General features: G+C 34.6%; 1 protein-coding gene across 2 annotated transcripts in view; it reads left to right on the top strand.

Annotated features, from left to right (window-relative positions):
• The window catches only part of CEMIP2 (cell migration inducing hyaluronidase 2), a 146,916-nt gene that overhangs the window by 69,684 nt on the left and 51,506 nt on the right, over positions 1–25,726 (top strand). For both annotated transcript variants that reach the window (XR_007947726.1, XM_051962093.1), the window contains exons 16-21: positions 1,057–1,234; positions 5,324–5,539; positions 9,302–9,510; positions 11,536–11,718; positions 14,727–14,946; positions 19,485–19,583. Coding sequence is in view for 1 of the 2 variants with exons in the window: in XM_051962093.1 (XP_051818053.1) it covers positions 1,057–1,234; positions 5,324–5,539; positions 9,302–9,510; positions 11,536–11,718; positions 14,727–14,946; positions 19,485–19,583 (1,105 nt within the window). In the remaining variant the exon portion in view is untranslated. The remainder of the gene's footprint in view (positions 1–1,056; positions 1,235–5,323; positions 5,540–9,301; positions 9,511–11,535; positions 11,719–14,726; positions 14,947–19,484; positions 19,584–25,726) is intronic.

Raw genomic sequence — 25,726 nt, 5'->3', positions numbered from 1 at the left:
GTAATTTGTGTGTCCCTAATTCAATTAGGTATTTGCTAAGTGCTTATCAATATAGAAGACACTGTCCTAAGCCCTAGGAATACAAAGACAAATGAAATAGGTAGTTTTTACCCTAAAGGAGTTTAAATTGTCTTCCTAACATTTTTTTCATGGCTAAAATACAATTGTTACTAGTTGGTTTCTTTATTGGCCCTTCATATGAAATTCCAAGCAATTTAGAGTACTGAAAGACTATTTTTCTCAGTGTAGGCATTTCCCTAGGTTTATCTATCTTTCTAAACTTCATTTATATTTATACATTTATATTTGTGCTGATCCTTGAATTATAGAATCATAGAATTTCAGAAGTAGAAGGGACTTCAAAGACTGTTAGCCTTTCAATTATTGAATTTTACACATTAGCGAACTAGGACACAGAGAGATGAAGGAATTTGTTTTTATTCACCCAAGAGTAGGACCAATTCTAGTTCCCAGGTCTCTTGCTTCTCATTTTAGAGTTCTTTCTAATATTACAGCTCCTTCGCCTAGCTTTTCATTGTTCATTAGTAAATCAAAAAGAGGTTCTTCCTGAAGAACACTTATTTTTATCTTCATATTTCTGTGAGTATTATGCATATAGTGGGTTCTTAATAAATGTTTTAATGATTGATTTTTTCCTCATTCTGAGTATTTTTATGTATATATTTATTAGACATCCAATCACAGTAAATATTTATTAAGCACATTTTGTGTACCAGATACTGTGTTAAGTGCTGAGAGTATAAAAAGAATCAGAAGATAGGCTGTGCCCTCAAGGAGCTTACAATCGAATAGTGTAGAATAGTTAATGCAAAGCAAAATGTAGCTAATAAAAGTACTTATTTTTCAAAAAGGAAAAAAATGTTGATTTTTTTTCCCCCCCCTGAATTTGACTTGAGGCGAGGCAAGTTAAGGTTCAGTATTTTCTTGAATTAGTCTGTCCTCTGTCTCTTCCAAATTAAACGCACTGAAAGAAATTATTTAATGTTTAATAAGTTTACAAATTTTCACCTGTGATTTAATTTTATGTTTCAACAGGACATTTCCAATTAGAGGTTTTCAGATTTATGATGGACCTATTCATCTTACCAAAAGTACATTCAAAAACTATGTGCCAACAACGGATAGATACAGCAGTGCCATTGGGTTCCTAATGAAGAATGTCTGGCAGTTAACACCCAAAAATAACATCTCCTTGGTGAAGTTTGGTGCTCATGTATGTATATTCTCTTAGTTCCTCTTTATGACAGCAAAGGAAGAAAAAAAGATAAGGGAGGAAACCAAATTGAGTTTGGGGGTGGTGGAACTATAAAGAAAGATGTAAATAAATTGGATTCCATGTACTTTTGCCCATATGAATTCCAGATGATAGCAAAAGAAATTATCTCAGGCTATTTGACATTTAGCTGATATTCCAAAAGAGAAAAGTAGCTTAAAATATGATGGTTTCAGTGTTTTGATTTCATGTTATGGTAGTTTGATAGCACAGTGGATAAAATGCTGGGCCTGGAGTTGGGAAGACTCATCTTCTTGAGTTCAGATCTGGCCTCAGGCATTTATTAGCTGGAAAATTCACTGTTTGCCTCAGTTTCTCATCTATAAAATAAGGTGGTTAAGAAAATGGCAAACTACTCCAATATTAGCTTCCTATTTTGGTTACAGTAATTAGAGTGTTAGGCTTGAAGTCAGGAAGCCTTTATCTCCCTGGGTTCAAATTAAATCTCAAACACTTAGTAGTTGTGTGAACTAGACACAACACTTTTTAATTTAGTTTCTGCATCTGTAAAATGAGCTGGAGAAGGAAATGGCAAATATTCTATTATCTTTGCCAAAAGTCAGATGGGGCCACAAAGAGGGCACATGACTGAAAAATGACCCAAAAATCATGAAAGAGGTACTATTTAAACTATATAGCATTTTTGTTAAGTACTTAAATTTGTAAAATTCTGTTTCCATCATTTTCACTTATACCTCTACAGTTTTGTTCCTCTACGTAACACAATTCAAAATATATCACTTGTGTCTGTATAACCAGACACACATTTAGAGTTTCAGTTGAAAATAACAGGCTAAGACCATGTTATAGCTCCTAATCTACTGGCAGTAGCAGTTGAGTACAGTGGACTGAGCTTCATTCACTCACCTCATGGATAGTAATAGTAATCACAGTGGCTTGTTGAAACCCAAGCTAGTTTTTGCTTTAAAATAAAGTCTGTAGCAGGTCAATGAAGGAAATCTACTGACTGCAGAAGGGAACAACTGCAGCATATCACAGAATATTGAATAATAAGTGCTAGTCAATCCAACTTTTATTTTGACCATGTATCTCCAGTGGGATAGTTTAGGGCTATATTATTAGGCCATGCTTATCAAATTACACTATTCCTTACCATCCAATATAAATAGAAAAATGTCTGCATGACCCCATAGGGTTCGTGTTACTATGATATCAAAAACGATATTATGGCCTACATACATTCATTCATTAAGCTTGAAGCTATATTATCTAGTGGGAATTAGGTAACATGTTATTGAAAGTCAATCAATAAATCGAACTTTGATTAAATTGATAAAATTTGCCTTTTCCCTAGGCTCTGTGCTAAAAACTAGGGAGACTTAGTAGTAGCTCTCATACTTAGATAAATGAATTAGTCCTAAGAATTCGTAATCTAGGGTGGACAGGCACCTACATATATGTTCAATTCTTTTAGTGGTTTCTGACTCTTAGTGACTCTCTTTGGAGTTTGCTTGATAGAGATGTGGAGGGGATTTGCTATTTCCTTCTCCAGCTCATTTTACAGATGAGCAACTGAGGCAAACAAGATTAAGTGAGTTGCCTAAGGGTCACATAACTACTGAATATCTGAGACAAGATTTGAACTTGGGAAGATGAGTCTTCCTGGCTTTGCATTCTATCCACTGCTTCATGTACTTATATAGGAATGTGTATAGGATACAAAATCAACACAAAGTAATGTTGGGGGAAGGCGTGAGTATATTTATTTATTTGTCTTTTTATTTGTTTACATTATTTGTTAAAAAAAAACATACAAAAACAAACATGAGTTTTTAGGAAAGAAGTACTTGAAATGGTATTTGAATTGAATCTTGAAGGAAACTAAGCATTTTCAGAATTGGAACTGATGTGGGAATGAAATCCAGACATAAGAGAAACAGCTGCAATAAAGAGACAATCAAACATCATGTATGAGAAACAGCAAGAAGTCCAATTGGGTTGAATTGTAGGGTATATAATAAGGCTAGAAAAGTAGAATAGGGTCAAGTTATAAAGGTCCTTAAATGCCCAACAGAGATTTTGTCCTAGAGGCAATAAGTATCACTGAAGATAATTGAGTAAGGAAGTTACATCATCAAACCTGTACTTTTAAGAAAATAAATGATAGCTATTTAAAGAATGTTTTAGGGAAATTGAGAGATAAATTACAAAACTTTGACAGTGTGACAATATGGACAATGAGGGAAGAAGTGATGAGTGCCTGATCTAGGGTGCTGGCTGTATAGGTGGAAAATAAGATGACAAATGGAAGAATTGTTATGACCCAGTATAAGATTAGCACTATATTATGCAGTTATAAAATCCCCATAGGAGTAGAGTTATCATAAGAAAGGCTTTACTGGTCTGTCCAACCTTGTATTTTATCTGACAATGGCACCAAGAGACTACAGCAGATCTATTAGGAACCTTCCAGTGTCTCAGAAGATTAAAGGCCTAAAATATACTAGCATCTGGAGGTACAAAGTTAGATACCCCAAACTCAGAACTGGAAATCTAGCTATTCAAAATCAATTGTAGTCAGATATAAGCCCCAAGTCAAAATAAGATCTAACGGTATAGGTATTGTAAAAAAAAAAATTAAATGTAAAAGATGTGTTTCTGTGGCTTGAAGACAGTATCAATTTAAAGAAAATGAGAAATGTTGTTGGCATAGTTCCTCTAAGTCTGACCAGAAGCTTTATAATATTCATTGTAATCTGCTCTAAAGCGTGTGTTCTCTTCAAGTGTGTTCAAGACTATGAAATGTGTCCCTCCTTTCTTAGGAGGAGATGTTGGATGTGGAATGGGTGCATGTTTTCAGTTCATATTGATGTATTGATTTGAATGAATTTTTGTGTGTGGGGGGGTACAAGTGAAGGCTTATTCAGATATTAATATGATGTTAAAATTAGGCATCAATAGAGCTTTTTAAAATTAGCACAGTAAAAACTAACCTTACATTCTGTCAAAGAATATATGGGGAATAAATGGGGTATATATGCTTACTACTACTACTAAAAAGTACCTATTACTATTTCTAGCTAACTTAAAGGCCATTTGAGAAATTGGGTGAAAACTTGAATTAGACTTTTTAATTTTATTCCCCCTCCTTTCCTTTTCCCCCTGAATAAAATGGCCAAGATATTCAGTACTGAAGATACTTATCATGTCATTTAGTTTGATTTGTCAGAACTGGAATTTGAATCCAGATCTCCTAAGTCCCAAGTCTAATTCCGTCTCCCCTCCCCAAATGTAGCAGCTTTATTCACTGTTCTTTCTAGGTTAGATATATCAATTTTTTAGTCAAACTGAAATATGGGAATTAATACATGGTCACTTGACTTAGTGATAGCTTAGGAGTCAAAAGATGGCGCGAAGTCATTTACAAACTCTGAAATTCCTCTAATTAGACATACTAGCCTTTAAGGTGGTTGTCTTTCATTTTCAAAGAGGACCAATGACATGATGTGATTTTTTAACTTGAATGTAAATTGAATTTAAGTAAAGCAGAGATGCACAAAGTTGTCAGTCTCATTGTCTCTTTCTGAGAACAATGGCACAGTAAAAGTCAAGAAGACTAGTGATGGCTCCAGCTCTAAGCACTTCAAAACATCTCATAGCCATTGGAACAAATTATTCTTCATGTGCTTGGGGATAAACATCCCCCTAATTCATTGTTGGATTCGAGGCCTGTCACCTCAACCTGATTAGCCCATCTGCCAAGACGATTTACTAGGTTATGGCTGCTAAGGAAGCACACTACAATTTCTTGGAGTAATAGGTGAGAGTTGAGTGGATAGTGGACACCTAAAAGTTGATAAGCAGCCTTGAAAAGGGCCTTGGCATGTCCTCACACTGATACCCCATATGGTCCAATCTAAAATAATCTCTGTTCTGAACTTTGAAAAGGCTGGTGCCAGTAATTCAGGCATTAAAACAAGTGTATCCAGTATGCCACTAAAGGATCAAATCATTGTTGCTAAAACTTTGGTGTTTCCATTTTCATTTTTTTTTTCTTTCTGCAATCAGGTTTCTTTGAATGTCTTTTTTGGTAAACCTGGTCCTTGGTTTGAAGACTGTGACTTGGATGGTGATAAAAATTCCATATTCCATGATGTTGATGGCTCTGTAACAAGATACAAGGACACTTATGTGGGTAGAATGGACAACTTTTTGATCAGACATCCCGACTGTGTTAATGTGATCAAGTGGAATGGGATTATCTGTAGTGGGACTTATGCCCAGGTAGGCACATACATGCTCAGAAGGATTCAAGAGGTGACTAATAGCCCCGCACTTGCTTTTTATATTCATTGCCTCCATGAAATGACTGTGTTTTGAAGATTTTTGTGTTAGAAAACTTTCAAGAGAATATATATATAATACTGTTCTTTCTTTCTTTGTATCTTTAAATCCATTGACATAAGACACATTCTGCTTTGTAAACTTTTATTTTATTTAAAGTTATAGATGGAAAATTCAATGAAAAAATAAAAGGTAGAAGAAAATTCAAAAAAAGGAGAAAGTTATAAACTCTTAATAGAAGGAATGAAAGTTAAAAATACCTCAAAGGAAGAAACTGTATCAATTGATGCACTGATTTTTTTTTTTAATCTGCAAGGCAGAGAAAAAAGATAATAGGACACACATTTTCATTTCAAAGTAAAATTACAGGATCTACTTGTAATTTTTATATTTGAGGTACATTTGCACAAATAGGAGAAATTTGTTGTTTTTGTCATTCAGTTGTTTCAATTGTGTTTAGTCCTTCTAAGGTTAGAAATTGAAAGGAAACTTTAACATGGTCCATTTTCAATCCCTTCATTTTAGATTTAGTAAAGTGAGATCTAGAGGGAGCAATGATTTGTCCAAGATAACACAGTAAATGAGAGGAAAAAACTGAGTCTGGAGTCTTCACCTGCTGAGCCTCGGTTCAGTGATTTGATTTATCTTGCACCATGTGCAAGGTGAGAAATAGTGGAATATGATTATTGTTTAGTGCCAACATAGGTAGCTCTGCTAATCAGGAATTGTTTTATCCTTTGTTCTTGAAGAGGACCATGATACCATGATGTGCAAGTGAATTGGATTTAAGTGAGTGAGGCTTGTGCAAAGTCACCAAGCCTCAGTTTCTCTTCCAGAACCACCAGATCCATTGATATCGATCGGATGACCTGGATCCAATAGGAGACCTTAGTCCTCTTAAGCTAGGGTCTTTAACAGATGTCAGTTTGACTGGAACAGAGAATGGCCCCTTTTACCTACTTAAAAAAAAAAGAAAGGATCTACCTAGGAAGGGATCTACCTTCATGGTTTGTGGCCAAAACAGAAACAATTGCTTTTTACATTTACCCTGAGCCAGTCAAGGCCTAAACTATGACTATTGGGGGATTGTCCTGAGACCCCCCTATTATTGGCCAGTCAAAGAGAACATGAGTAATTTAGGTGAAGAAAGAAATTTAGCCATAAACCTCTAGATTTCTTGTAAGATTTCAGAGATCAAAATTTACATTTCTTTGGGGAGAGCACCCACGGGTAAGGTTATGACATTTTATGTAGATAAACAGAAAGGAATGGAAAGAAAAGAAAGGAAAAAGAGTGAAAGAAAGAGTTGTGTTGTCCAAATAGCTAGTTGGGTACCCCTGGACAGCTTGTAGTACTGCTCAAAAAGATTGTTGTTTGTCCTTCATTCTGACAGAGGACCATGACATTGGGGAGGTAATGCATGGCATGGAAGTGAATTAGATTTAAGTGAGTGAGGGCTGTTCAAAATCATCAGCTTCACTTTCTGCTCTAGGGCCGTCTGGGTTCAGTGGCAAGATATAAATTAGGATATCCTCAGGATGCCCTAGATACAATAGGAGACCTTGAATTTTTTCCTTTAATCAGAAAAACTTTAGTGATTCTGAGTTATTTTGAAAATGATTAGGCTTGACAGGTGGCAGGAAAGAAAGTATAGTGTTAATAATAGTAAATCACATATAAGTTTGTAAAGTACTTTTTTCATGAAATCTCCATGAGATAGAATTCAAATCCACGTCTCTTAACTCTAAATCTAGCTATCTTTCCATAGTGAGACAGATGAATCAAAGAAGATGACCAATTGCTAAGAGAAGCAGAATCTCAGAAAAGATAAAACAGGTGAAATCTGCTTAAAAACCATAACACATATAAGCTTTCTTTATTATTAGATTTAATAATGCAGTGATTGGGGAGAATGATTTGGGACAAGGTTATCAAATAGTAGAAAGATGATTTTTAACTGTGTCATTGTAGACTGATGAGAAACTGTAGCGATGAATGAAACAAATTCAGTAATTTAGGCACTAGATGATTGTGTTTTCAAATGGAAAAGAAATTAAGATCTCTATTTTATAGAATGAAATGGAAGGATTTGCTAATGAGCTGGATGTAAGGCAAAAGGATATTAAAACAAATGCTTATCTAGTTAAAAAGATATTCATAAGATCATAGGATTCAGATTAATCAAATCATTTTACGAATGAAGAAACCAAGACTCAGGCAAGACAAATTAAGAAGTATTTATTAAGCATTAAGCTATGTGATAGGCATCATGCTAAGCACTGGAATTATAAATAAAAGTATAAAGGAGCCACAGTGGAGGAAGACAGAGCACAAAAGGGAACCACAAATTAGGGTGTGGCTTTGTTGCCAGGAAGGGGAAAGTACCCTTTCAGGGCATGGTATTAAAGTCAGAAAAGTTAAAAGGAAAGCCTGAGGGGAATAAAAGTTGGTGAACCTGGATCCCTTCCCAAAATAGAGGCCTATGGAGCACTCATTAATGAGAGAAATAGGCTAGTCTGTTCCAGGGGAATGCTTCATGGTTGTCTAAGGTAAGTTGCTTTCAGGCCCTGAGGGAAATTCTAGGGTGAGACGGTCAGTGAGGCATGATGTTGAAGTTGGAAAAGTCAGAAGCATTTCCGTGAAGGGCATTGAGAATTAACTTATCCAGTGTCACTCGGGAAATAAATGGAAGTTCTAAGATTTATTTTAAAAAAAAAACCAAAAAAACGAGTCTTCTGACTCTACTGCCATTATTTGAGATGAATGTCCTGGTGGACCTTAGAATGAGAGGCTAGAAAACCTGCAGGCTTAGGCTTGTAGATTAAACAGTACAGGGGTGTGGTAAATGAGAAGTTTAGAGAAAAGGAAGTTCAGGCAATATAACTATCATAATTAGGGATATATAGAGAAAAAATAATATTTTTTAAATGAATGGAAAAGTAGAATATTGAAAGATTGATAAGGAATAAATGTTTAGCAGTATACTCAGTATCTATAAACTGTCTTGATGACTAATGAAAAAAAAAGTCAAGATAGGGAGTATTATGGATTAGGTGATTATATATGTGTATATTATATGTATATATAATATAACACATACATGTATCTACAAAATAATAATGTATCCCTAGGAGTAATTATTACTAGTGAGAAATTTGGGAATGGGTTTTCTGTGATTTCTTGATTTTTCTGTGATCCCTTGATACTCCTTTTTTGTTAATATTTTGCAAGAAAGTTTTGGTTAGGGCATTTCAGAGGCCTTGACTAACAGTGGAATAAATCTTTTAAATTTGCCTCTTTAATAGTAGGATTTTTGGGGCAATTTTTTCAGCGACTTGTAGTTTAGCTTTATTTTGGGGGCTAAAAAATGAGAATTTAGACTGTCTCATATCATTGAAAAAGAAGAGTTATTGTTTTTTGAGAGACTTCTTTCAAAATCTGGCTAAAGAGTATAAATTTAATATAGGTTTATTCATTTTTACTTAAGTTATTTTTCCCTTCTTTGTCATAAAAGCCAGAAAAATTTTTGTCTTATGATGAATAAACACTATACTTTTGCTTTTTACAGATCTATTTTAGAAAACTGCTATATAAATATGGCTTAGTATGTTTTAGTTGGCTACTACAAATATAGATGTTTACTTTTTCAATGAAAATCTTACTCAGCTGTTTCTTGTAATTCTTCAAATTTGTTTTTTGAAGATTTATGTACAGACATGGAGCATGCAAAATCTTACCATGACCATCACACGGGATGAATACCCATCTCACCCCATGGTACTGCGAGGAATTAACCAGAGAGCTGCATTTCAGCAGTACCAGCCAGTAGTGATGCTAGAAAAAGGATACACCATTCATTGGAATGGACCAGCCCCACGAGCTACCTTTCTTTACCTCATAAATTTCAACAAGTATGTTTATAATGGTCTTATTCTATGATAATTATTTTGTTATGCTATTTATTAGTGAGGAGTGCTTATTTTATCTATTTTGAAGCATGTAGTAAATAGATTAGACTAATACTTTAATTTTTTTAGGCTGTTCTTTTAAAATTAATTAATTGGTTTTTTTTTGTTATATATGTAAAGTCATTTTTTAAGAAACATTTTCTTGTGTATCATGTTGGGAGAGAAAAATCAAAACAAAAGGGAAAAGATAAAACTGAATGAAAAGAAAAAAAGTGAATGTAGCATGTGTTGATTTACCTTCAGTCTCCATAGTTCTCTCTCTGGATGCTGATGGTGTTTTCTATTCAAAGTTTATTGAGGTTGCCTTGGATCACTGAACTGCTGAGAAGAACCAAGTCTTTCATAATTGATCATCCCACTATCTTGCAGTTACTGTGTCCAATACATTCCTGGTTCTGCTTGTCTTACTCAGCATCAGTTTATGTAAATCTTTTCAGGCCTTTCTAAAATCAACTTGTTCATCATTTTTTTACAAAATAATAATAATATTCCATTATTTTCAAATGCCATAACTTATTCAGCCATTCCCCATTTGATGGGGTTCTACTTACTCATTTTTCAATTCTTTGCCACCACAAAGAGAGCTGCTACAAACATTTTTGCAGATGTGAGTCCTTTCCCTTCTTTTATGATTTCTTTGATATACAGACCAGTAGTGGCACTAGGCTGTTCTGAGAGCTGGCACAAATGTAGTTTGGGAATTTTAGTAGTATTTAGACACTTTTGTTGTAAGTATGGGAGAAAATAGGGGAAAGAACACTTAACTGGAGGTTAAAAATCTTAATTCAAGTTCTGATTTTTCTACTATCTAGCAGTATGATCTTAGATAATTCATCTAAATTCTCTGGGTTTCTGTTTCCTCATCTGTAAAGTGAATTACATTATCTTTTTGGTTTCTTCTAATTATAAAGTTTTAGAAACTACTCAGTTAACATGATGTATCATGAAGATAGGATAAAGGAATGTTGGACATAGCTTAGGCTTGGAGACATGGAAGACCTGAATTTGGACCCTGCCTCAAGCAACTCCTTAAAGTTTTCCTACTAAGTCAGAGACTAACTGCAGTGTGAATTGGTAGACAGAGTTCTCACACTGAGATTTCCCTAAATCAAGGCTCTTTAATTTTTGTGCATATGTCCTAGATCCTTTTAGCCATCTGGAAAAACGTCTTCAGAATGATATTTTCAAATAAAATTTTAAAAATTACATAGTATTATAAAGAAAGCCAATTGTATTGAAAAGAATTATTAAAATATTAATTATTAATTAACCAAATTAATTAAATATTAATTGAAGGTTTAAGAACCCTTGACCCAGACTGATTAAATGAAAGATTTTTCAGGTATTTGGATATGCTGAGGGTACAAATTTTATGATAAATACCACCTCTTTTCATTATTCTTTTGTAATTTTTAACTGTAATCACACCAAGCTTTTAGTTTTATTGCTAGTATGGACTGAGTTTATTCTAAATCAGCAGGCCAATTAATTTATTATCATACAAAATCTTTTTGGCTTATATAACAGGGAAAACAATGAACAACTGAAGAACTAAGTGCTGAAATGCCCTAGAATGGACATTATTATTAGTCCTTCCTTTCTTTACCTTTAGGGGAGCCAGAGGTAATGTTGGCCTAAGCTGTTGTGCCTAAGTCAGTACATCTGGCTCATGTTCTCTGTGAATTAAAATGTAAGTCTTGTAGCAAGGGAGGGAACTTACAATGGAGTATTCATTTTGTAAGGTCATTGCCAAAAAGAATTTGAGGTGAAAGACAAAAAAGATCTTGAGTTTCTTCAGGTGTTTTCATTGCTAGCAATACGAATCCATGGCTAAAAAAATCAAAAGTCAACAAAGCCAGGGAAACTTAAGGCTAAAAATGGCTTTTAAAAAGTTTGCAGGATTAGTAAGGATGGAAATATAAGCAGCCCACTTTGTAAGTTAAATTAGCTAAGTATCTATACTTGCAGGAATGACTGGATTCGAGTTGGTCTCTGTTATCCATCAAACACTACTTTTCAAGTTACATTTAGCAGATACCACAGGCAAAGTGGTATTTCTACCAACATGGAAGAATATGAGCCTGTGCTTTCAATGGAAGAACTGGAGAAGAAGCCATCTGACAGGAAGTTCTATTTTGATTATGGCACAGGGTAAGTCACTAGAGCTTGGAGATAAGAATTACTGCTCTTTTTTTTTTAATAGTAAAATTACCAGTGCTGCAGAGTATCTAAGAATAAGGTATGATGATTGTTTAGAAAGGCAGCTTTAGTTTAGTGGTTCTCTGCACATTGCCAAAATGGCTTATAATTGTTTGTAGCCAGAGTCGATGGAAATGTTTACTATGCACCTATAGGTGCACAGTGGGAAAGAGAGGAGGAAATTCGCCTCTACTGGAGATATTTAAGAATTAGATATATTGTAGGTAACAGCTCTTTTTAAAAAATACCAGTCATAGTGTATATTTTAGTGAAACATGCCTTACTGTGCTTCTTACTGTAACTGTCACTATCACTGTATCAATTGTCATCACACCAACTCGGCAAAGTGGATTAGTTAGTGTATAGAGTGCTGGTCTTGGAGACAAGAAAATGGGTTCAAATTCTGTCTTTGGCATTTACTAGCTACATAACCATTGGCAAATTGCTTCATTTTTCTGAGCCTCATAGAAATCCTTATGATTGTGAGTTCCAACTTTAATTGAGTATATATAAATAAGACAAAGCTATTTTTTACTTTCCCTTTTTTCTACTGAAGCACCTTTTCATGGGTGCTTAGAGCTCTGTTTAGAGTCTGTGATGTCATTCATCCAGATATAACTTCCTAATCCCAGCCACCATTTCTGCTTTTGGTTCTAGTGTGTACCTTTGGTTATATTTAATTTTGACTTTTGTTTTTCTAATCCCTTAGATCATCTAAGAAGTTCAGTTGAAAAACTTAATTTTTAAAAATTTTATAGTAGCTTTTTATTTTTCCAAATACATGCAAAGCTAATTTTCTACATTGATCTTTGCAAATCTTGTGTTCCGAATTTTTCTCCCTTCCCCTCTCCCTCAGACAGCAAATAATTCAATATGTTTGATATGTGCAATTCTTCTAAACATATTTCCATATTTGTCAAGCCATGCAAGAAAAATCAGATCAAAAAGAGAAAGAAAACAAACAACAACATCCCCTCCCTCCCCCCAAAAAAGGTGAAAATACTATGTTTTGATACACATTCGGTCTCATAGTTTTCTCTCTAAACATGGATGGCTCTTTTCATCACAAGTCTATTGGAATTGTCTTGAATCACAAAAAGACTTTATTCTTATAGAAAATTATTACCTTTTAACAGGCTATTGAAGAATTGATCCACAAGTCCTCATTTTTCTTATTTGGCCAAGGCATTTTTTTCATTATGCAAGGGAAAAATGAGAATAATGTCTATAAAGACATTATGACAGGAACTTAATGAAGGTTTTGACTGAACTGGGAAAGGCTTGACATTTTTATAATTTTTTTTGAGAAAACAAAAAGAAAAGCAAATGAGAGTAGTAAAAAGTTGGTGGATCAAGGAGATATACAAAACCAGGAGGTTAATGAAATTGTATTAGGTAGAATCAGTGAAACAAAGTGGGTTTTTGTTGTTATTATTTTTTAATATTCTGGGAAAGGAGTAAAACATTAATAGATAACCAGTTACAGAAAGCTTACCAAGGATTCCATTGTTTGACTAATGTTGCCAGGATATATCAGACTTTGCAGAATCCCACCACAGTTTGATTGGAGCAAAAACAATAATGGTTTGCTATAATATGTTTCTATCCACATTTCTTCAGCCTGAATTACATCAAAGGACATAGAAGGAAATCTAAAAAATAAAACAACCCCCCAACCCCCCCCCAAAAAAAAATAAAAAGCCTTCCCTAATAATGGTAATTCCTGTAAAAATTATCTTAAAACTTTTTGCTTAGATCTGCTTTCATAGGATTTAAGATGGTTTGGACTCCAATAGCACAATCTTTTACATTTCAATCAGGCATAAAAATATATTTCCCTGATGTTTTCTTGATATATGAACTCCTAACTTTTTATGCTGCCACTGTGAAAAAGGACTAAGAATAGCTCTTGGGATTTCACTGGCATAGAGAGCTCCCAATATAGGAACTTCTTACCAAAAAAGAGACTGGCATTTCTCCTCACAACTTATAGGCTTAGAGGAGGGGTTCTTATGCTACAGTTCATTAACTTAAAAGTTTTAATGCAGTTTAAGCTTTGGTGGCTTACAACTTCACTAAGACATTTGAGCTTTTCTGTATAAGTACATTTAAAATGTTATACCATTTGAATCCTGACCCGTCCAGCAGGTCATCAAAGTGTGGGTCTCGAGGTGGACATTTGCCTGTAAGGCTATTGTCTGAAAAGGGATGGGGTTAGAAATGAGGAGGGAGACGATCTGAGGTGGAGCAAAGTCTCAGTTTATTGAATGAAGAGGGTCTAGTTTTATATGATTTCTGGGTGGGGGGTTGCAATGTAAAGAATGTCAGACCATAGGTGTGGCTGACATCCTGGGGCATACTCGTTATCTAGTTCCTGGGCGGGTAGGGCCAATTTCCTGGGACACACATTATCTTGTCTCAGGAATTTAGGATGTATTGTTTGTTCATGATAAGGTCTTAGCTCAGAGTTTATGCGCAGGTAATCACATTCTTCTTTAGCTCTTTGTTTCCAAGGACATGGTTTCTGGCAGAATCCATGGTGAAAAGGGATGTTTGTGGAGTATTCTTTAAATCAACAGTGTCAAACTCGATAGAAACAGATCCCCGTCAGCCACATACTGATTTAGAAAACAAACCATCAATTAACATTTTAATCTGGTTCTAACCTGGCCAAGAGTACTAAGGAATTTGGGGGGCAGCCTACAACCTATAGAGCTGTGAGTTTGACAACCCTACTCTAAATGATTGTTTCATTTGATAATTTTACTTGGTTATTAACATTATTATCTAAGCAACTCTACCATATTTTGTAGTAGTTTTTAAATGAAAAGTCACCTCATAGCAGTAATTTTAACTTGGTGTGTCTATTCTGCCCAAAAGGATATAATTAAAGAATGTTTCAAGTATGTCATCAACTGGTGTTAATCCTAGCTTAGTGGATGTGTTTCTATTTTATATAGACTGCTATTTCTGTACCTCAAAGCTAAAAATAACAGGGAAGGCCATAGTTATTGCTCATCAGAGGGATGTGAACGGATCAAGATACAAGCAACAACTAGCTCAAAAGAGATCAGTAATTGCATGGCTAAAGCTTACCCACAGTACACCAAGAAACCATCAGTCACTAAGAAGATGCCAGCCATGTTAACTGGACCCTGTCAAGCCTGTGGTACACATCAGGTAAGAGGAGTGACATTATGGGCTAAGGGAGAAAACTCACATAGTTTCTTTGTGTTGAGATGTGGGTGATACCCACATCTAGGGATCACCACTATTTTGTGATCCCCACTACTAGGGATGCTCTCTGAAACCAGGGAGTTCTGAGTTTCAATGGGCTATATTAGTTGGATTTCTATATTAAAACCCGTGCTCAAATGGTGAATCTTTATGAACAAACCTCCAAGGAATGGCAAACTGAAAATGGAACAGATAATGCCGGTCATTAGAAAGAAGGAAAGAAAACAGAAGGAATGAAGGGAGGGAAGGAGGAACAAAGGGATTGAAGGGAAAAAGGACGAAAGGAGAGAAGGAATGAAGGGAGAAAGGAAAGAAGAGAAGAAGGAAGGAAGAGAGGGGAAGAAAGGATAGATTAAATACTTCACTGGATTACAAAAAGAAAAATAATAGACTTATTTGATAGTTTCCAAACAAATGAGATCACAGCTTCTTTCAAAGATAAGTTAGCAATTTAAAATTTATAGTAGCATTCCTTAATTTTTTTTCTTGAGACCAATTCAATAGTTTATTAAATGGAGAGAGATACTGGGACCAGATGGCTCTTGGTCCCAGAGCTAGAGGAGACTATCATCTCAAAGAATCCAGCCCTGAGTACTGGGACAACAAGCTTTTTTATAGGATAACAAGAACAGTGACATAATGGGGCAGGTACCTAGGTGGGGATAACCTAATGGTGGGGGAGACCCCTAGGATGACACAATGGAGGGAGATTACTGATATTCTAATGACATTTAAAATGGATAAACCTTTATCCTGTCAAACATTGAGAAGGAATGTCTATAACCTAAAGATATAAAACCTTCATCTCATCAACATTTAAGAGGGAGTGATTATAGCCTGGGGTATTGGGACAAAGAAACTGAGGTAGACCTTTATCTCATCAAACATTAAGAGGGAAAGGTTATAACCTGAGGCAGAATAACTAAATAGGACAATTGGAGAAACTGGGTCATGACATTAAAAGAAACTGCATCCCTTAATTTTTAACTAGTTAAAAACCATAATGGATGGAATGGTGTAGCTGGAATTGGGAAGATTTGTGTTCAAAATATGACTTCAGACATATTCTAGTTCTGTAACCATGGTTAGGTCATTTAATCTTTGCCTTACTTTCATCTGTAAAATGAAAATATCATACCACAATCTTCTAGAGTTGTGAGGATAAAATGTGACAGGATTTGTGAAGTGCTTTGCAAACCTTAAAATATAACATAAATAGTAACTTATCATGATGTAGTTTTTGATGTTTTATAGAATTTGGATTAGACAAAAATAGGAGAAATGTTGTCTCTCCTGATACACTGCATTAAAAAGGTTTGCAATACATATGACTTTACAATGTAAAGAATATACTTTAATATAGTTCATATATATTACATATATGCATATAAATTTTTTTTGAAACTGAATGTCTTTAAGCCATTTTTAAACCTGATCTCGATATGTATTATCAGGGAAGTTTTAATCTGCTCTATTTTTCCAACCTAAGCTAGTTCATCCCTTCCTGGAGACTCATCCTATTGGTGCCAGATTCACGTGGAGTAATTGCACGTGATTGACATTAGTCCTACTGCTAGTAGGGACTACAACCTGTACCATCATGCCTACCATATTCCTTTCTTTATATTTAATGTGATTCAATTCATTAATAATCTCCATCTATATTTTTATATTTCAATGATATACAAAATATCATTTTCCTTTTTTTTTTTTATTATGTATGAGCTCTTTTTAGAAAAAATCATTACTATGAAGAGGACTTGGCACCACTTGTGCTCAGTCATCACTTGTGTCATAGTGTAGGGAAGTCCTAGATTTGAAACTTCTCTCCACCAGTAAAGATCACTATCATCTCTGAAACTTTAGGCCAGGGGTCCTCAAACTTTTTAAATAAGGGGCCAATTCACTGTCCCTCAGACTGTTGGAGGGCTGGACTATAGTAAAAACAAAAATTTTGTTTTGTGGGCCTTTAAATAAACTTCATAGCCCTGGGTGAGGGGGATAAACATCCTCAGCTGCTACTGGCAGTAGTTTGAGGATCCCTGCTTTAAGCTGTTGCCTAAAGCATTGAAAAATTAAATGATGATTTGCCTAGGGGTATACCATCAGTATGTATTAGAGGCTGGATTTGAACTCAAGATTCTTCTTGAACCGAGAGAAAACAATCAAAATGTGACCTAAAAATTACATGTACAAAATGGGGTTCAAAATGAAAACTGAATCATTACAAATGAAAATAAGTGCATTCCGCGGTAACTTCCTACTATAATATCTATTGCAGTAACACACACATACTTCCCTCATTTTGATGCTGATCTCTCTAAAAAAGGGAAATCAAATTTCATAAGGGAAATTTTTTTTTTAAATCATGTGGTAAGATATTGGATAAACCAAAGAAACAATATATTTAGGAGAAAAAGTTAGTGATTAGCTTTTTGAGATCATTTTCATCTGTCAAAGAATTTAGGCTGTAAAAGAGAAATAAGGGATAGGATAAATGAAAAAAAATTTTAAAAGCTTAAATTGACAAAATATATTGCTTATTACTGTGGGAAAATAGACTTTAATGTTTCCTTTTCTTCCTTATCAACATTAGGATAGCCCATCTCCATTCTTTTGTTTTATTTTGTATTGTTTTTTCTTTTCCTACATGCATTTATAAGAGTAAACTAGAATAGGCAGAAATGGTTACATTTGCTTTCCCCACAATATACAATAAAGTGCTCTTCTAGATAAGTACCATCCTCACTTTCCATCCATTCATCATCAATTTTTTTGTTTTAAGTTTCATTTAATTCTTTTTCTTTGATCAGCCTCAGTTCTAGTTTCAGTGACAATAACTTCTTCAAGTAATACTGTCTTTCTAGTTTAATTCTTCAGTTGGCTCTCCGTAGAGTTCCTTTGATCCAAGGGACTTAGGCCCTTTATCAGGTCCTTGAAGAACATAAGAAGATTTTCTTTTTCTAAAGTATTAACACTGACAGTGTCTAATACAATATCACATGAAGAATTGTATTGAAGTAATTGAATTATTTTACAATAGAAATATTGATTAGAATGAGGTTTGATATTATAATATCATCGATTGAGAATTCAAAGAGACCTCAACAGCCAATCCTTTCATTTTACAACTTAGGAAATTGAGATCCTGGAGATTAAATGACTCTTACCAGAGGTTTCACACTATAAGTTTCAGACCTGTAATTTAAACTCCTGTCCTTCCACTATATGGTCTTGAAACGTGTTATTTCCTAACATAATTGCCCAGAGTCCCAGTGTTTTGGTGCCAACGGAACTCATTGAAGTAAAATATTTGCTGTTCAGACATTTTTCTGACATTCTGTGACCCCATTTGGGGTTTTCTTAGCAAAGATACTGGAGTGATTTGCCATTTTCTTCTTTAGCTCATTTTATAGATGAGAATATTGAGGCAGACAAGGAAAAGTGACTTGTCCAGGGTCACACAACTAGTAAATGTCTGGGATTAGATTTATAGTGGGGGCAGTGAGTCTTCCTGACTCCCAGCTGCTTGAAAGAAAGTGGAGAATATATCACACTATTGAATTTGTATCTCTTTGATCACTAATCAGTCAACAAGTACTTATTTATATATTTAGCATTGCGATTTTCCAGAGCAAGAAATGTGGTTCCTCTTTACAAAGTAGCTTCATTTGGGAGATAAATCATTTAATAGACATGAAACAATTAGAGAGCAAATCAAACAATTAACTGTTAAATTATATTATTGACTGCAGTCTTTTCAGTTCTTAAGAGAAATAAATCTACTTTTTGGAGAACATGGCACTTCATATAGAGTGTACAGGGCTTGGATAGGCAGAGCCAATTCAAGAAGCATTTCAGGTGATAGGAACACCTGAATATAGGACTAAAGGTAGGAAGGAGCATGATATATTTAAGGGTTAGTGAGGAAATGAATATGACTGAATTGGATGGTCAATATTATAGAGTTATATATGAGAAATAAGGCTAAGGACATATTCTAGAGCAGAGATGTCAGACTTCTATCCTGAGGGTGGTCAGATCAGAGTAAAATGTAATTGGGAAATCTTTAACAAATAAAAATACAATACAACATAATGCTAATTTGTGTTTTTCTATGTTAATATGCAATTGCAGGAATCTGTTCCTGTTTGAATTTGACACCAGTGTTCTAGAGGGCTTGGAAAACCACACATAACAATTTACACTTGAGACAATAGGCAGCAAGGCATCACTGAAAATTTTTGCCTCGGTTTGTGTAAAGATAAAAATATGATACTTAGTTATTTTGTTCTAACACTTCGCCAAAAGTATGAATTCAGGCTCCCTGAAAATCAACTGAAGAAGGGTTTTTAGTACCCTTGCAAATGTGAAACATATCTATTTTGAGAGTTCCAGCCAAAGAGAATTTATTGTATTTGGAGTAGGTAAATTTTATAGTAATATTCAGATGATGTGTGCTGACTTATTTCATTTCCTAGATGGTGTTTACCAGTGATCCTCACAAATTCTACCTGACTATACAGTTCCAATTACTTAGTGAAGAAGACATTCAACGTGGAAATAAATCCTTCATCTCTGTGAGTAAAAGCTTATTAGTAAATTTCTCTTGTTTATTTGAAAATAATATTTAAAGGCATTCATATTGCATTTTAAACTTGAAGAGTATTTTTTCTCCATTATTTCATGGGATCCTCATTAAAACCCCATAAAAAAGATATTTTAAGTATTATTTCTATTTTTCAGATGATGAAACTTAGATTTGAAAAAGTTAAATGGTTTGCTTAAAGTCAAATAGCTATCAGAAAACAGGTTCTGAAGCCGGATCTTTGGTCCATCAACACATGTTGTTCTGAGAATTATTTATTTATTAATATAATCACTTCTGGATTGTCTGTACTACTGTACCCATTTATATTGTTTTGGTTTGTTTTTTTCCCCTATAACCAGAGCAGATTTATTTTCTAATTACCTTAAGTTCCAACTAAGATCAAGATGAATTTACAGTCCTAAAGCATATATTGACTGAGAATGAGCATAGCTGAGTTAGGGTCAGCTGGGTGTCAAAATAAAAAACTACCTTGAAAAGAATAAAAAATTCATATCTAGCCTTTGCATTTGTGTATTGTAAAGTATGGGGAATAAACTCATGTATAAAATATTCTGTAGATATCTTGTATGTGAACTTCTCATAAGTCAATTTTTTTTAAATAGCTTTTTTTTTTTTTTACAAGTTATATGTATGGTTAATTTCTGAGCATTGATAATTGCCAAATCTTTTGTTCCAATTTTTCCCCTCCTTCCCTCCACCCCCTCCCCTAGATGGCAGGGTGACCAGTAGATGTTAAATATATTAAAGTATAAATTAGATACACAATAAGTATACATGACCAAACCGTTATTTTTCTGTACAAAAAGAATCGGACTCTGAAATATTGTACTATTAGCCTGTGAAGGAAATCCAAAATGCAGGCAGGCAAAAATATAGGGATTGGGAATTCAATGTAATGGTTCTTAGTCATCTCCCAGAGTTCTTTCTCTGGGTGTAGCTGGTTCAGTTCATTACTGCTCCATTGGAACTGATTTGGTTCATCTCATTGCTGAAGATGGCCAGAATTGATCATCAAATAGTATTGTTGTTGAAGTATATAATGGTCTCCTGGCCCTGCTCGTTTCACTCAGCTATCAGTTCATGTAAATCTTTCCAGGACTTTCTGAAATCATTCTGTTGGTCATTTCTTACCAAACAATATTCCATAATATTCATATACCACAATTTATTCAGCCATTCTCCAATTAATGGGTATCTGCTCAGTTTCCAGTTTCTGGCCACTACAAAAGAGGGCTGCCACTCACAAGTCAATTAATGTTGATATTGTCAAATTATGAAACTTTTTCATGAAATTGGCTGTCATTCTAATCTCAGAAAACTTAATCATAACTTCAAGTTAAATTTAATCTAGCCTCTCCAGAAATAATTGCCTAGAACAGAATGATCTGTCTCCATGAAGGCAAACAAGAACTTGTTCCTATGCTTTTCAGTGACATTATTTAGATGAATTGTGCATTGCCTTAGAGATGTGACTAAAGACTATTCATGTATACATATCAAGTATGTAATAGTATATAATATTATATAGTATATAATATTATATAGTATATAATAATGGTAGTATCTTGTATTTGTATGATGCTTTGCTATGTTTTATTTGTATTTGTGTGTGTCACACTGTTTTCTAAGCTTTTTTATTTAGAAAAAAAAATGTTAGCTCTTTTGATCAATTTTTAAAAAATATATAAATTTAAAGTATATTACCAAATTTTCAAATCACTAAATTTAAATGTCTAAGTTTTAAAATTTTGGTGCTTAAGGATTTGTTTTTTTCAGTCAATTTCCTGTGTTTGATTTTCCAAACTCTTCTGTGTGGTGTTCTCTTCTTTTGTATAATGATGGTTCTCTGGGAGCAGGTTTCTTGGGGAGGTTTTCTGGAAGCATCCTTAGTTTCAGTTCGGAGTAATAATCACCCCAAATGCAGCCAGCTGTTAAAATCCAAACATTTATTTTCTCCTTCCAAGTCTTATCTCTTTCCTTGGGCCTGGTTAGCTTTCTTAGAGACCTATCTCCCTCCTTGGTTCCAAGAACTCTTGCAGCTTGTCTTTTAGCTCTTCCAGCTTTTGCCTCTAGCCCAACTCTGACTTGTGGCTTCTCAATCTCCAACTGACGCTCCCCTCTCAATCTTTTCAACTGAATTCTCCTGACTTAGCTATTTTTATGCTCTTTTAGAGGTGTAAACTCAAAGGTTGACTCCTTCTCTGAGAGTGGGATTATAGGAGGTGTGAATTTGGATATCTCATACTGAACCCTGAAATCTTCCAAATGTGTGAACTAATGTGTGAACTAATGTGAACTCTCAAAGGTGTTAGCTTAAGCATTGTTTCTATCAATATTAATGACTTAACACCTTGTAAGGATTTGCTCTAATGTGTGAACCAATAAGCATTGTATCAATTCCATTGAGTTAACACTAGGATTCTAACACTTATGCAAAGCTTTCATTTCTTTACCCCATTTCTCTTCTCTCTTCTACGATCTTTTTTGAACTCCTCAAAGAGAGCCTTTTTAGGTAGAGACCAATTCATGTGCTCCTTTAAGACTTCCCCTGAAGGTGTTTTCCCACTCTTCTGGGTTTATATTCTGTTCTTCCCTTTCTCCATATTAACTCTATGGGTCAGAGCTCTAAAGCTTTTTTTGTTCATTTTTAAAGATTGAGGTTTGCTTTTGGGGCACAGGGTATATTGTCCTAAGCTTTCTCTATAGGACAACAGAGGCTTCTAACTGACCACACTAGAGCCAGGGGCCAGTGGGGTCCTGCAGGCTTCTCCACTGTGTGAGGTAGGCCTGGCCAAGTCCTGTCTGTTATACTGGAGTTCATGGGCTCACTATTATCTTCTATAGTTTGTTGGAGGTCTCACAGCTAGGCTAACAATCCACTGTCTAGTGAACCATGATAAAACAGCTAACATTGCTTTATAAAATTTGACTAAGAGCTTCCCACTAGATTCCCACCATTCGGCCTCTTCTCCCTGGGCCTTCCCCTACCACATCTGGACTTGGCCATGTTCTTCCCTGCCCAGTTGAGACAGACCTTTCCTGAAGTCCTTCCAAAATATCATATGCTGGAAAATTATTACCCTCTGCATGTTTCTGGGTTCTGTCACTCCAAAATCTGTTCAGAGATCTGATTTAGGGTTGATTCTGAGATAAACCAGAAAAAGCCCCATCAAAGTCCTGTCTACTTTCTGCCATCTTGGCTCTGTCCTCCTCATTTGCATTTCTTTGCAATAAAAATATTAACAACACTTGTATATGTAAGTTGTGGTTCACCTCTTTATCATGAAATTGTTTAATTTGTTCTGGAATTGCTGCCTGAAAGAGAAAAACTTAAATATAGCTGTAGCATCCAGCTTAGTGGATAAAACTCTGGGCCTAGAATCAAGAAAGTATGAGTTCACATCTTGTCTCAGATACTTACTAGCTACATGATCCTGGGCAAGATACCTAACATCTGTCTATCTCAGTTTTGCCCTCTGTAAAATGGAGACAACCTACTTCCCAAGGCTGTTGTGAGGATAAAATGAGATGTTTATACTGAGAGCTTTGAAAGCCTTAATATGTCATATAAATGTTAACTGGTATTATCCTTATTAATATGAATATTCTTATGTCTGATATGTAATATTAATTGAGAAAAAAAATTTAAAGATAACTTTCACAATGAACAAAATACTCATGTTGAAATAAGAGCTTTCTTGGGCCAGTCATCTTTTTACACATTCTAGCAGGAGCATAACTGATTTGGGGTTAAATTCATTGAAATATCTCTTAATTTAGTTATACTTTTGGGGAGAGAACAACAATATCAGAACCAGGATTGGGGAGGCATTTTTTTTTTGTTTGTTTTAGAAGAGGGGGCAGGTGATTTGTTATATGGTATCAAAGTACATTATAATTAGGAGTGATTTGGGCAGCTAGATGGTGCAATGAATAGAGAACCAGTCCTGAAGTCAGGAGGACCTGAGTTCAAATGTGACCACAGATACTTAACACTTCCTTGCTGTGTGACCCTGAGCAAATCACTTACCCCAGTTGCCTCTCAAAAGTAAATAAATAAATGAGATTTAAAATTAGGAGTGATTCTTAGCAATCTAGATCTTGTCCAATCTTTTGATCTTACAGAAAGGAAACTGCAGAACAGGAAAAATCAAATGATTTGCTCAAGGAAACATGGAGAAGTAATGGCAGAGTTAAGACTTAAACCTGGGTCTCCTGATTCCTAATTCAGTTCTCTTTCCACTATATTTTGTTATATCCCCATATTAGCTTTAAATCAAAACCTATAGGAAGATGCTAAATTTTTGCTTTCCATACTAGTGGAATGAGGCTGAACTAGTCTCAGTAGCATTCTAAGATTAAATTCATAACTTGAGGTTGGTGATCTGCAGAACTAGATCTGTAGTGTGATATTTTCTCCTGAACTTATGAAATAACAATTATATTATTAAATTGCTTCGGTTGAGGGTTGAGCCTGCCCACCAGGATAAGAAGTGAATGGGCTATGAATAGTGCTCTACCCTTTTTAAGATAAAGCTTGCTTAAAAAATAAATATTGCAGATACAGCAGCAGAAATAATTCTAGTGAGTTGCAGTGGTAGTTATATTGTGCTTTTACTCAGAATTAACTCCTTCTCTAATCAAAAAAGAGCCATCTAATTAGGTTCTAAGAGATTAATGCCATCTAACACTTAAAGCATCTGTTAAATGTTTTTTTGCTTTTCAGTCTTTTCTGTTACATCCAACTCCTTGTCTCATTTGGCGTTTTCTTGACAAAGGTACTGGAATGGTTTACCATTTCCTTCTCCAGCTCCTTTTGAAGTTGAGGAAACAGGGAAATAGGATTAAGTGACTTGCCCATAGTCACATAGCTAGGAACTGTCTGAGACCAGATTTGAACTCGGGAAGATAAGTCTTCCAGCTAATAATTACACTAGACTGGATTGGTACAAAAATAAAATGAAAAACATTTCCAAAGCAGGCACTATGTTGTACCAGAAGCTCTGATACAGAAAGCCAGTGACCAGGCCTCTGAACCTCCAGAGTAAGAAGGTCGGGACAATGCCCTCTATTCCCAAGGAACAGAGCTCAACTTTAAAAAATGATCAAAAAACAAAAAAGAACTCTGACCACAGAAAGCTATTATGGAGATAGGGGAGATCAAAACATAAACTCAGAAGAGGATAATGTTTAGATGCCTATAATGCAAAGCCTCAAAATGTGTATGAATTAGTCTCAGTCCCCAAAAGTTGTTTCAGAAGAACTAAAGAGGATTTTAAAAATCAAGTAAGAGAGATAGAAGAAATGGGAAAAGAAATGAGAATTGTACAAGAGAATTAAGAAAACAATCAACAATTTAGAAAAGGAAGCACAAAAATTGAAGAAAGCAATTCCTTAAAAATTAATTTGGCTAAATGAGAAAAAAATCAACTGACAAAAACAACTCCTTTAAAAGTAGAATTGACCAAATGGAAAAGGAGGTTCAAAAGCTAATTGAAGAAAATAATTATTTAAAATTAGAATTGCACAAATAAAAGCTAGTAACTCTATGAGACATGAAAAATCAGTCTATCAAAATAAAAAGAATGAACAAATAAAAGCAAATGTAAAATACCTCTTAGGAAAAATAACTGACCTAGAAAATAGATCCAATAGAGATAATTTAAAAATTATTGAACTACCCAAAAGCCATGATCAAAAAAAAAAAAAAGAAAAAAGAAAAGAAATTATCAAGGAAAACTGCCCTGATATTCTAGAACCAGTGAGTAAAATAATCATTGAAAAAAATCTACTATTCTCTTGCTGAAAGAGATCTCAGAATAAAAACTCCAAAGAATATTGTGGCTAAATTCAAGAACTATCAGGTCAAGAAGAAAAAACTGTAAGCTGTCAGAAAGAAACAATTTAAATATTAGAGTCACAAACAGAATTGTACCGGACTTAGCAACTTGTACATTAAAGGACTGAAGAGTGTGAATATGATATTCCAGAAGGCAAAGGAGCTTGAATTGCAACCAAGAATCAACTACCCAGAAAATTTGAGCATAATCTTTCAGAGAAAAAGATGGAAATTCAATGAAACTGGGGACTTTAAAATTTCTCTGATGAAAA

This window comes from Antechinus flavipes, chromosome 1 (genome assembly GCF_016432865.1).
Source record: "Antechinus flavipes isolate AdamAnt ecotype Samford, QLD, Australia chromosome 1, AdamAnt_v2, whole genome shotgun sequence".
In the NCBI taxonomy this organism is placed as follows: domain Eukaryota; kingdom Metazoa; phylum Chordata; class Mammalia; order Dasyuromorphia; family Dasyuridae; genus Antechinus; species Antechinus flavipes.
Note: the sequence above shows the minus strand (reverse complement) of the source record. Positions and strands in the feature narration are given on the sequence as shown.